Below are 13,291 nucleotides of genomic sequence, written 5' to 3'. Positions count from 1 at the left end.
TTAATAAGAATATTTGATTTTAATACGGACACGGAGGATAATAAATCTAATTCAAATTTAATCCATTGCCACACACTGTGCTTTACCAAGTACTAAGAGATTTTATTTTATTTGAATATTTATAAAAAAATGTATTTGTTTCTCAAAAAATCTATTTGAAAAAAAAATTAATCTTCATTTTTTTATCGAACACTTTTATAAAAGCTTGGATTCATATCAAAGTGACTTTATTTATTGTATCCTTATTGATCGTGGCGTTTATTTATATTTTTTTAAGATTAAGTTTGTAGAGTCATCAAATTCTTTTATTTAAAAGTGTTGGATGATTCTAAAAGACTTTTTATTTTTTTTACAAGTGTCCTATTCTTACAATCTGATTAATTTTGAGGTGGACAGTTCAGCTCCATAGATTGGTGTCCTAGTGGGCGGAACAGCATTACGTTTAATATGCCTTGTATGGAAATTGAATTATCGTTGCATAGGTATATCGTTTCACTGCTTACCATCGCATCAAGCATCGAGGCTAATTCTAAAAGACTTAGATTCATGCTAAATTGGCACCATGCACCCCTGATAGTTCCTTGAGTATATATATAAAAAATCGCAATAAAAAAGACACAGAACCTCCAGAGGTATAATGATAGTCATAATATGAATCTATATAGCGAATCTAAGACTTTTGGAGTCGTTATATTTTAGCCAAAAGTGTTTGATGACGTTAAGTATGAAAAAAAAAGATAGACTTTAGGGGTTATTAGGGTTGCAAAAGCATCCTGACATGAATCTTAAGGAACACAACTAAGAAAACCAGTAGAGGTGCAATGATACTTATTTTTGGGACCTCTAAAGTCATGCATTACTTTTGACTAAAAGTGTGTGATGCACTTGAAGACTCCAAAAATTGGAAAAAGGGCATAAATAGACATATAGGACGATTTATAGGATTGTCAAGTTCTGTTGACCGACAGTGTTTGATTAATCTAAAGGGTTAAAAAAATTAGGAAAAAGCTCTACTAGACATACTCAAGAAAAAATAAATAATAATATTAATTAGCCTCCTTGATTATTCTTGAGAATGATCGATCCGGTCCCATAGAAATTTTTCACCGATTATTAGGATAAATCGGAAAACACATGCGACGACCAGCTCAGAAATCTAACATCCTTTGATTATACCTCCTATTTGGAGGAAAAATTTCTACAAATACACCGTAGCTTAGGTTTGAACTGCAAATACCTAGATGATAACCTGAATATCCTACCGTGACACCATGACCCCAGGGACTCTACTATTAGACATACTCAAAAAAAAAAAAAAATTGATAATTCCAGTTAACCTCATTGACTATTAGACATACTCAAGAAACCACAAGAGGTGCAATCATGTCCATTTGACACAAATCCTAAGCAGAGCCATTAAACATTTTTAGCTAATTTTTTTTTTGATGATCCTACCAGAGCTCAAAATCTAGGAAAAGGTATAGACAAACTCGAGGGATTTCTAGGGTTACAAAAGTGATTATTTGGCATGAATCCAAGGCTTTCAAGATCACCAAACACTTTCGATTACAAGTTTTTGATGACTCTAAATGATTTCAAATAAGGAATAAAAGAATAGATAAATTTAGAAAAATATCAAGAGTGCAAATAATGGCCATTCTTCATGAATATAAATCTTTTTGGCCATCGAAAACTTTTAGCTAAAAATACTTTAATGACCTTAGAAGTCTTAAAAACCAAGAATAGAATGACATAAATAGAGAACTATTAGAGTTGCAATAAATCAAAGAACTACTTTTGAGTGCAATGATTTTCAAGCTCTTCAAGGTTATTAAAAAATTTTGACCAAAAATATCTAACAACTCTAAGGACTCAAGGGACCAATAGTGATGTGTGTCGATTTGACACCAATTTGAGCTCTCTAGTGACAAAATATTTTGAGTAGTTATGTAATTAATAAATGGAGGAGACTATGGTGTAGGAAGTGGAATGAAGGGTTTCCTTGGAGCAGAAGTCTCACATGAATTAACACTAAAAAGTGGACACAAATGAGAGTTTTTAAAACATTATAGAAAATGTAAAAGAAAGTTGAGAGCCTAAAGATACTTTTCATAAAAGAGCTATACGATTGAGAAAATGATGAAAAAAATGTAGAATACAACTTTCAACATGACTAAAATTTAGAAGAAATGGAAGATGTCTTTCCCTTAATTGGAAGAAGATAAGACTCAAGCAAGTTACAACTTGATGGAAAATAAGTGTCACAAGAATATTGTATGAACACAAAAGAATTAACACAAGTGCCTAAAGAAGATTGAGAAAGAAAAAATATCGATACAACTCAAAAATAATTAACAAAATATCGAGAAACTTTTATCTTTGCTCGAGAAGAGTTAACAAAATACATGAATGACTAACAAAGTAGCAACTAAATGAGAGGAAAAAAATGATATTAACATAGAGCTGCACCTCTGAGTTTGATTTAAATCCAAAAACCCATTCGGTAGGCCCAAGATCTAATACTCGTAAAATTCCCAAGAGCTCGAAGGAACAAAGATGTATACAACATCAAAACGATAGTAAGTTCTGAGTTATGGAACTAGAGGACTGCGAAAAACCTGTGGTTCTTTTCCTAGATTTGAAATTGGGTTTTTCCCACCAAGTTTTCCAACACTCTCATATGATACCACTTAATTACTAATCGATCACTAAGTTTAAGATGCCTTCAACCCAAAGTATAACATACCAAGGAACCTCATGATCTCTATTTAACCACCCTTCGAATACTTTGGAATCTGAGAAAATTGATACCTCAACTGAAAAGGGGACAAACAGTAAGAAAAAAAGCAAGGTTCTTTACAATGATTAACTCTCTGTAAAATAGAAGTAACCTGAAAATCCCTTTACTATGATAATTTCTTTGCAATACACATCCACAAGCAGATACTTCTAGGAATTGTCAACGAACATATGCCATTGTATGATAGCCATGGTCTATTGAAACTGAAAGTTCTCTCTAGCCCGAGATGATATTTCACTTACAGTTGGAAGCACTCAATTTTGTTGATTGATTCGGGAATATAACTCAAGTACAAGCTCCCTTCATAGGACTCTCCATGAAAGAGGAGCTTATGATATTGACTTAATAAATGAGTCTTGAAGAAAAAAAATAAGAATGCAACTAATATATCAAAGAAAGAGTGCACTTGAAACAGAAAAGCTCATATAACAGAAAAGATGCACTTGATGTAGAAGGGATGCACCTGAAATCGAAGAACTTATACTTCTAAGCACCCTTCTAAGTTAGTGTCAAAACCTACTGATCTCATTTCTCTTGATTTGGTGAATCAACAGAAGATGTGGAGTCTAACCAAACTACCAAAGTGCAAGTAACATGAAAAATGGGTTAGTGTTTTCCAATGATGTACAGGATTTAGCATGCTTTTAGGAATAAACAATTGTAACCTGAATTCAGATTAAATAAAGCAGAAGGAACAGCAACAGATGAAGTGGATGATATTACTGATAGAGACAATGACAGAAGAAACCAGTCATGAAAGCACTGGAGCAAATTTAAAGTACCATGCATAAGAGTTGAGAATGTAGATGTCATAGGGTGAGAAACAGCAACAGGACTGAAGACAATAAACTAGCTCCATGATATTCGATTTGCCGTGAGATCCCAGAATCAGCAATAATCATTATCCCAAACCTGCAAGTGCCAGTTGAAGGGTCTTTGTTTGTGGTTGTTGCGAGGTTCTCAAAACCACAAGCCACATCATCCTGGTCATTCTTCTGATAGTAACTGTTGAATGCATACGAAATGTTCCCTTGCACATCCAGATCACCACACGAGGTCTTGTATCCAAGGCTTGTGCAGTCTGCATTGGCACATGCATAGCTGATAGTTGCTGCAAGCTTTGAGTTATCAAGGTTCACGGAAGGCTTTAAAACGCACCACGTCTTGTCCAGGTACTGAATATTCTTAGCTCGAACTAATGAACCTGTTTTAGTTGTCCCGAGATTCAGTTGGTATTTTGGCCACCCATCATAAGTATAGAGTCCCCAATGCCGCTCAAAGTTTCCCGGTTGGATGCTCTTCTCATCCTCGTCGATCAAACTAAAAAGGTATGCATCAATCAGCTCGGGTCGCATTGGGGTGCCTTGACCTGTTGATATGTGGTTCATGAATCCTTGGTTGAACCTTTGAGCATATTGAATATTTGCATTTGCATCACCATCTGTCGGCCAACCGATCTCGCCAACGATCACAGGGAGATTTGCAAAGCCATTCTTTTTCAAAGCCCATATGAGAGTATCAAGGTTTGCATCAAACATGTTGGAGTAGGTGACTGAGCCATCAACAACACCAGAGGAGGATCCTTCAAAGAATGCATAGTCCACAGGGAAGTTGGAATCACTGTAAAGACTGATGAAAGGATAGATGTTTACAGTGAAGACCGCTGCATTGTCACTAAGGAACTTAACAATGGTAAGCATTAGGTCACGGATGTCAGAACGGAAGTCCCCATCTGAAGGTCGGCCACTCGGTGAATTGTAAACATCAGCATTGAGGGGAACGGTGACTTTGACCTGGTTGCTAAGCCCTGCTTTGATGAGAGCTCCTTGGATGTTTTGAAGTGCAGGAAAGGTTGTTTGCAGAAAGCTCCCATTGTATGTCTGCAAGAAAGGTTCATTTCCAACTGCAACATACCTGATCCAACCAGAGAACAAAATTTGGTTGAGCGATATTAAGAAGAATCAGTTAATCTCATGATTTGAGCATTAATCCTTTTCCTCAAGCATTTGGGAAAGAGTTCTAAATCATTCAAAACACAAAACTAAAAAGGATCCAGTGTGTTTGCTACAATAATTCTTGTTGGAAATTTGAATGGAAGCAAGAGAGGTGGAAATGGAGGAGACTCCATTGTGATTTGTGAATAAGAATTTAGTCTTCTCACATTCGGAGTTTCATGGTATTATGGTTGATTTATAATGTATCACGAGTATTGAAGTTGTGAACATATACACATAGGAAGAGACTCTCTCTCACGCACATTGCGGTGGTGCAGGGATGGGGGGGGGGGGGGGGGGGGGGTTGCGTGCGTCGAATGCCAAATTGATCAGGGCAAAATTTGCCCAAGAGAATCAACATACGTTTTTGCCACATGAATCCTTTTTTTGTTGCTACTCAAGTGTGAAACGGAGGCATTAATGTGGCTATCCGAAATGACTGGATGTTAATAGCGTATCCGTATTCACTCGAGTGAAATAGCCGACCATTGATGGTCGATGGCTGCCGTTTCAAGCCGGGGCAGGGAAAGACACTAAATGACCTTTAATTGGTCATTTATTGCTACGAAGGATGGAGCTCCTTTATAAGAAGGCCATGACCTTGTGCAAGAGTAGATGCAATAGAAAAGAGATCCTTCCACCTTTGTTCCCCTCATTTTCTCTATGTTGTGCACTCTGTTTGACGAATCTTCATGTGATAGCGTTCGGGTATTGCTCAATTCGCCACGAACAACCAGTACTTGATTGTCTGCGTGGTCTTTCTATTATATCCCAAACGTGATCTCAAAACGCAGTTGGATGGGACGAATCTATTTTAAGAAAACTCTATCAAACGCAGACCTCAACATCTCACTTCCCGACTTGGCATCGCTTTCCCGATTAAGTACAGTAATGCATTCGGGCACGAGCAACACTCGACAGTTGGGCACACAGCTTCCCGACTCAGTATTGCTCACCCGACTGGGCGCACAAGTAGTGGCGACCCACTCGGACGACTCGGTAGTTGGGCGACGGGTCCACTCGAGAGCACTCAACTTCGTCCAACGACATCCACTTGGGAAGTCCACTCAATGCTTGGGCGACATTCAACTTCCCACTCGGGTTTGGAAGCATTCGGCAGTCACCCAACAAAGTCCCACTCACGCTCAGACGACCTTGGCAACTTGAGATTATCATCTCAAGTCATCTCACCAATTGAGTTTGAGTTGTTTCGATTGTAATTTCGTTCAGATTACATTACTTGTATCTCCGGTAACAAGATTGTGTAACAATCTTAAAACAAAAAAGTTTTGTAGAGATGACCATTGAAAATGTTGAGATGCAACAGGCTCAACATGTGAAGGTCCTCTCCGCCCCGATTGAAAAAATTTCAATCAACCATGGGAAAAGGCTAGAGAAGTTCACTGGTTTAATTGACAGCAGAAGATGCTTTTCTACTTAAGCATGCTGAATCTGACTCGGTTCTTGACAGAGGAATCTCCTAAGCCAGCTGAGGATGCGACTAATGTACGCTGTGTATAGACCATCAATGTAGTAGAAGCATGGAACTATTTTGAATTCCTATGCCGAAACTACATTCTCAAATTCCTTGTCGACTAATTGTACATTGTATAGCACGAAGAAAAATACTAAGGAACTGTGGAAGTCCCTGGACAAGAAATACAAGACGGAGGATATGGAGGCCAAGAAATTTATTGTGGGTCAATTCCCGGACTACAAGATGGTTAACTCTAAGGCGATAATCAACTAAATTCAAGAGCTTCAGGTGATCTTGCACAAGATTCACTCGGAAGACATGCATCTGAGTGAAACCTTCCAACTGACAACGATAATTGAGAAGTTGTCTCTTGGCTAGGACTTCATGAACTACCTAAAGCATAAGTGAAAGGATATGAATGTTGAAGAACTCGGAAGGAGATGGATGTTGAAGAGCTTATTGCTAGTCTTCACATTGAGGAACACAACAAGAGTTCAAAAAGGAAGGTGTTCTCTCAGGCTAGCACTGTCAAAATTTGAAATGAAAGAATCCCAAATCTTCCAAGATGGGACCAGAGGAGGTGTAAGCGAAAAGTTCTTTGGGAAATGCTTCAATTGTGACCGAGTTGGTTACAAATCTTCAAAGTGCATGAAGCTAAAGAAGAAACAGGAGGCCAACCTAAACGTGGGACTAGAAATGGACGACCTCTGCGTTGTGGTCTCCGAGTTGAACCTGGTGGGTTTAAACTCGCAATGGTGGATTAATATCGGTGCCACCAAACATGTGTGTTGCATCAAGGAGTTGCTCCACAACTTTAAAGAAATCAAAGATGAGGACAAATTGTTCATGGGAACTAAGCAACCTTGGACATTAATGGGCAAGGCAAAGTGGTTACAAAGATGACATTAGGTAAGGAACTCACTCTGAACAATATACTTTATGTTTCTGAGGTTTGAAAGAATCTAATATCCGGAGCACTTCTTAACAAGCATGATTTTCGCATTATTTTTGAATCAAATAGAGTTGTACTGTCCAAGAATAGAATGTTTTTAGGAAAGGATTATGTAATTAGGGCATGTTAACAACGATGTATTGCGTAGATTAATAAACATGCAAAACATATATACATTTATTCCACCTTGACCCGAAGCACAAATGTGAGTCCTGTGTTGAAGCGAAAATGACAATGTCATCATTTTAACAAGTTGAAAGAAGCAATGAACCATTCGGCCTAGTCAACATCAACATGTGCGATCTTAAAGGTAAACCGACATATGGTGGGAATAAATACTGCATCACTTTTGTTGATGATAACATAAAATATTATTTTGTGTATCTTCTCAAAGGTAAGGATGAAACTATAGAGAAGTTTGTTCTATATAAAATGAGGTTGAAAGCCAACTTAATAAAAAGTTTATAGTAGGTCGAAGTGACCGAGATAGTGAATATATATCCCTGTTCGCTTAGTTGTGTGCTAAACATGGAATCAAACACGAATAATATCTCCCTATGCTCCTTAACAAAATATGGTTGTCGAGCGAAAAAATCATACTCTAAAGGAGATGATGAATGCTTTTCTATTGAGCTCTAGATTGCAAGAGTACAAGTGGAGGGAAACTGTGTTAACAACTAATTATCTTTTAAATAAGGTGGTCTGAAAGAAAATAAATAAGAGCTCTTATGAGATGTGGAATGGAAAAGAAACATCCTACAAATACTGGTGTTTTGGCAAAGTTTTGGTGTCTGATCCGAAAAGAATTAAGATAAAACCAAAAATCTATTATTACATATGTATTGGATATACACATAGAAACAGTGCTTATCGGTTCTTTGTGTATGAGTCTCTAATATCGGAGATACACAAGAATTTGATTATTGGATTAAGAAATGTCTCGTTCTTCGAATATGTGTTTCTGTATAAGACCCGAGAGGAAGGAACTTTCTCAAAACGGACATATGAAATACAAGAAGAAAAAGATGAACCAATTTGGGTTGAGCTTAGATGAGGCAAGCGAGCTCGGGTGAAAGAATTCTTTGAAATAAATTTTATCACTTTCATGTTGGAAAGTGATCCCAAATGTTACTTAGAAGCTATAGGCTCTTCTAATGAACCTCACTGGAAAAAGATAATTGAATCTGAAATTGACTCTATCTTGCAATATCACACTTAGAAACTTATAAATCCTCCGAGAAGTAAATCACTAGGTTACAAGTGGATTTTCAAAAATAAAATAAAATCAAATGGTAGGATTGAAATACAAGGCTAGATTGGTAATTAAAGGTTACCAACAATGTGAAGGTTTAATTATTTTAATACGTATTCTCCGATGTCAAAAATAACTTCCGTTAGAGTATTGTTGGCTATTGTCGCTATATGGAATCTAGAAATATATCAAATGGATGTAAAGGCTGTTTTTCTAAATGAGGATTTAGAAGATGAAATCTATATGAAGTAACTTAAAGGGTTTCTGTGCTAGGGAGGAAAATAAGATTATAGATTGGTGAAATTATTATACGAATTGAAATAAGCTTCAGAGCAGTGACACGAAAAATTTGATAATGACATGAAGGAAAGTAGATTTAAGATCAATGAATGTGACCAATGTGTCTACATGAAAGATAGAAAATGACTATATTATTTTATGTTAGATGATATATTTATCAAGATATGTTGAACTCAAGATTTGACTTGAAAGACATGAACTTTAAAGTCAGTCTCATTATGTGGACAAGATTCTTAAAAAAATCATCAAGGGTGATACTGCATTAGCATGAACTCCGATAAATACGAGTCAATATTCATCAAAGAATTGAGAAAAGAGTATCTCTCAGATATAGTACTAATTGGAAATCTGATGTACTTAATGAGTTATATATGACCAGACTTAGCCTACGCGGTAAGTAAATTGAGTAGACACATGAGTAATCTCAGTGTTGAACGCTGGAAAGGGAAAATAAGAGTACTAAAATACTTGAGATACACTTGTGATTCAAGGATATATTGATGCGAATTGGATATCTGACATGAAAGATTCGAAGTCTATGAGTGAATATTTATTCACTTTGAGAGGTGTAGCTATCTCGTGGAAATATTCTAAATAAACCGTAATAATCAAATCCATGATGGAATATCAGTTTGTAGCTCTTCGAAAATATGGTGAAAAGACTGAATGACTACAACAATTCTTAGAAGATGTTCCTAGATGGCCGAAGCATGTCTCGACAATTTGCATACATTGCGATAGTCAATCGACAATTAGTTAGACACAAATTCATTTGTATAATGGTAAGTCTAGACATATATATTACAGGTACAATATCATTAAACAACTACTTTCAACGGGAATTATCATCGTTGACTATATAAAGTCAAAGGATAACCTAGCAGATCCGCTAACCAAAGGATTAAACAAAGAATTAGTTGCAAGCTCCTTGTGAGGAATGAGCATGATGTCGATGGAAAAAGTTGGTGAAAAGAAAACCCAACTTATGTAGATTGGAAATCGCGAAAACTAGGTTCAATGGGATAATCTAACTGCACTGACTAAGTAGATCACTATGGGAAAACTGCCGATGGCCTAGTGAAACGTTGGAGGTTAAGCATACAACTTTTAATTATCTAGTGGAGCTATGTGAATTACTCTAGAGAGATCACATGTGAGAAAAAAGTGGACCCGCGAAAATAATTGAAATGAATAATTCTTAAAACTTCTTCCAGAACTAGACGTATTCATGGCCAAGAATGAATACACCATGAGAACTAAGTTGTATCAGGGAGTATTGGGTGAGATGTGTAAATATTTACATAAACGACAGAACAATTCAAGGATATCGTATCTACTGTCAGCTAGTAAACAAGCATGTTTTCGTAAGGGAAGATTCAAATGGTAAAACCTACTTGTCCTATACTAGACTCAATCGTTGCATATTATCACATACGATGTTTTCATTCATGTGGGGGATTGTTGAAAATTTGAAGGGAAACAAGAGAGGTGGAAAGGGAGAAGACTCTATTGTGAATGAGATTTTAGTCTCACATTCAGAGTTTTAATAACATTATGGTTGGTTTATAATGTATCACAAGTATTGAGGTTGTGAACAAATGTATGAGGAAAGACTCTCTCTCATGTGCACTTGCATAGGAGGTGCAAATCCAAATCCCGGATTGCACTGAATCAAAGGTGACTCGTATGTGAGCACGACCTGCACGCGTGAAATGCCGAACCGGTCAGGGCAAAATTTTTTCAAGCGAATCAACCAACATTTTGCCACATGAATTCACTTTTTGTTACTGGTCAAGTGTGAAACGGAGGTATGAATGTGAAATTTTCGGATGTTAACGACATATCCGTATTCGAGTGAAACGGTCATCGAGTTGGGCAAGGAAAGACATTAAATGATCTTTAATTGGTCATTTACTGCTACGAAGGATGGAGCTCCTTTATAAGAAGGCCATGACCTTGTGCAAGAGTAGATGCAATAGAAAAGAAATCTTTCCACCTTCGTTCCCCTCGTTTTCTCTTTGTTGTGCACTTTGCTCGACGGATCTTCCCATGATAGCATTCGGGTATTGCTCAATTCGCCATAAACAACTAATGCTTGGTTGTATGCATGGTCTTCCTATTATATCATGGGAAATAGACATCCAAACATGACCTCATTAAGGAAACTGTGTCAAACGTAGGCCTTGACATCTCAATTCCTGATTCGGTATCGCTTTCGGTACAGTGACCCATTTTGGCACAGGCGAACTCGACAGTCGGAACACATCTTCCTGACTCAACATCGCTCTCCTAACTAGGTGCACAAGCAGTAGCAACCCATTCGGACTCAACCGACTCGGTAGTCGGGCGACAGATCCACTCAATAGAACTTCACATCACTCGGGAGTACTTGGGAAACACTCAAGAGCACTCGGCTTCGTCTAGCAACATCCACTTGAGAAGTCCACTCAGTGCTCGGGAGACATTAAGCTCCCCACTCAGGCTAGAAAACATTCAGCAGGCACCCAGCAAAGTCCCACTCACGCTCGAACAACCTTGGCGTTCGGCCAATGAGCCCAGGCAGACAGTTTGAGATTATCAGTTCAAGTCATCTCACCAGATAAATATGAGTTGTTTCGGTTGTAATTTCCGTTCAGACTACATTCCCTATATCTCCGGCAACAAGAATGTTTTACAATTCTTGAATCTAGAAAAAAAATATATAGGAGCTTATCTAGAATCTGACCGAACCTAATTGTCCAAACTTGTGTTTTGTCTAAGAAGATTGGTTCTTATTTTTCTTGCTTAATTCTTGCTTGTCTGAATTATTGGAACTTCACTTGATATGGAGAAAGAGAGACTTTGGCAGGTTCCGTTGCAAACTCACTTTCTCAGGGAAAAGTAGAAAAGTGTAGGATTGATGGTAACACATCAAATCCCTAGGAGAAAAACAAGAAACCTAGATACTAGGAAAGGATTGTTCTAGGCAATGTTAATCAAATACTCGAGACTCATCATCATAAGTTACCGAGGAGCAAGTGCAAACTTACCTGATATGGACTCCATCATTGATGTATGCTGAGAGATTGGTGGAGACCCAGGTGTTTGCTGCGTTCATGCTAGTTGCGAGCACAGCCAGCATGTCATTTGGGATGCCGACCATGACCTCCAGCCCACTCTTCCTCAGGGCATTCATCGTGCCCTCTTCAGCATCGAACAGCTTCACCTTCTGAAACCCGTTCTCCTTGAGCATCTGGACCACCGTATCAGGAGGCAGTGGGTGGCTCGTCTGAGTTCCCCAGTTAGCGCCAATCCCACTCACGCGATCGATCAAGATCAGAAGCGAACAGATCACCCCAGCAACAATCGAAACCCATCCCATGATCCTCAAGAAACCCTACTCAGGTCATTTTCTTCACGCTTCGAGTTCGGATTGCAAGATCCGGCGACGACCACCAAAAATTCGACACAAATCTACGAAAACAACCTCAAAGTTCAACAGAAATAAACAAAAGATCAATAAAATGGTTTGATTATTGAACTGGGAGCTGCAAATAGAGGAGAAAGCTCTGAAACAGATAAGAATAGAGAGGAATCATGGAGATTACAGAGAACTCGATACACTTTTTACTCTCTTGGTTTTTTTTTTTCAGAGAAAGAGAAAAGGAATATTTTTGTCTACCCAAAACAGTCCAAAAGGACTACTGTCTACTACTGCCACATGGTATTATTTTTCCCGCGCTTTAATTTTGGAGAAAAAATAAAAAAATATTTTTTATTATGATTAAAAAGGATATTAATTATTAAAATATATATATATGAAAAAAGTATTGATGCGATGAGAAGAGCTCACTTATCACTGGTCAGTTGATACGATGTCGATTAAAATCAATGCGGTCAACATCAGGACTTACGGAAAGAACCTAAGCCAAAGATGGTTGTCTATTTATCCCGGTCGGCAAAGGAGTAGGGCGAGCGGATCACCCGATCAGTTAGACGGGTGGATTACTCGACTGGTCAGGCGAATGGACATCATGAGTCGGTCGGACGAATGAACAAACTCATAGTCGGTTGTTTCAGTTAACAGGAAAGCGAGTCGCTCGGACCACCCGTCCGATGCAAGGAATGACATTACACAGGAGGGGACGAGAAAATAAAAGAGAGCACTTCGTCTATTATTAAATATGAAGAAGCCAAGACAAAGAAGAACACTCCATCTATCATTAATGCGCGAAAGTCAAGATAAAGAAGTCTTCCTCTAACAATTAATATCATTAAATAAGGGCAGATGAACGACCTCTAAAAAAGATATAAAAGGATACATCAGGTATGAAGAAAGACAAGATTTTTCTATTTCTCGACTACTCATTCTCTCTTCTTAATTCTGACTTAAGCGTCAGAGGGCCAACGCCATGGACTCTTTCCCTGGTTTGGTTTTATTTTGCAGGATTGAGGTCTTCATCCCGTCAGTAACACCATCCCCGGGTTTCCAGCTTTCTTCATTTGGACAAGATCATTTTGGTACCGTCTGTGGGAA

The 13,291-nt window shown here is 37.9% G+C and overlaps 1 protein-coding gene across 1 annotated transcript; it reads right to left on the bottom strand.

The window, feature by feature from the left end:
- Positions 1 to 3,492: 3,492 nt before the first annotated feature.
- On the bottom strand, positions 3,493 to 12,413 carry LOC121971560 (glucan endo-1,3-beta-glucosidase 6-like). The gene is made up of 2 exons (XM_042522882.1): positions 11,805 to 12,413; positions 3,493 to 4,714 (listed from the first exon to the last, which is right to left on the bottom strand). The coding sequence occupies exons 1-2, from the start codon at positions 12,134 to 12,136 to the stop codon at positions 3,610 to 3,612; spliced, it is 1,437 nt and encodes a 478-aa protein (XP_042378816.1). The 5' UTR covers positions 12,137 to 12,413; the 3' UTR covers positions 3,493 to 3,609.
- Positions 12,414 to 13,291: the final 878 nt, after the last annotated feature.

The sequence above is a fragment of the Zingiber officinale genome, chromosome 4A (assembly GCF_018446385.1).
Source record: "Zingiber officinale cultivar Zhangliang chromosome 4A, Zo_v1.1, whole genome shotgun sequence".
Taxonomy (NCBI): Eukaryota; Viridiplantae; Streptophyta; class Magnoliopsida; order Zingiberales; family Zingiberaceae; genus Zingiber; species Zingiber officinale.
Note: the sequence above shows the minus strand (reverse complement) of the source record. Positions and strands in the feature narration are given on the sequence as shown.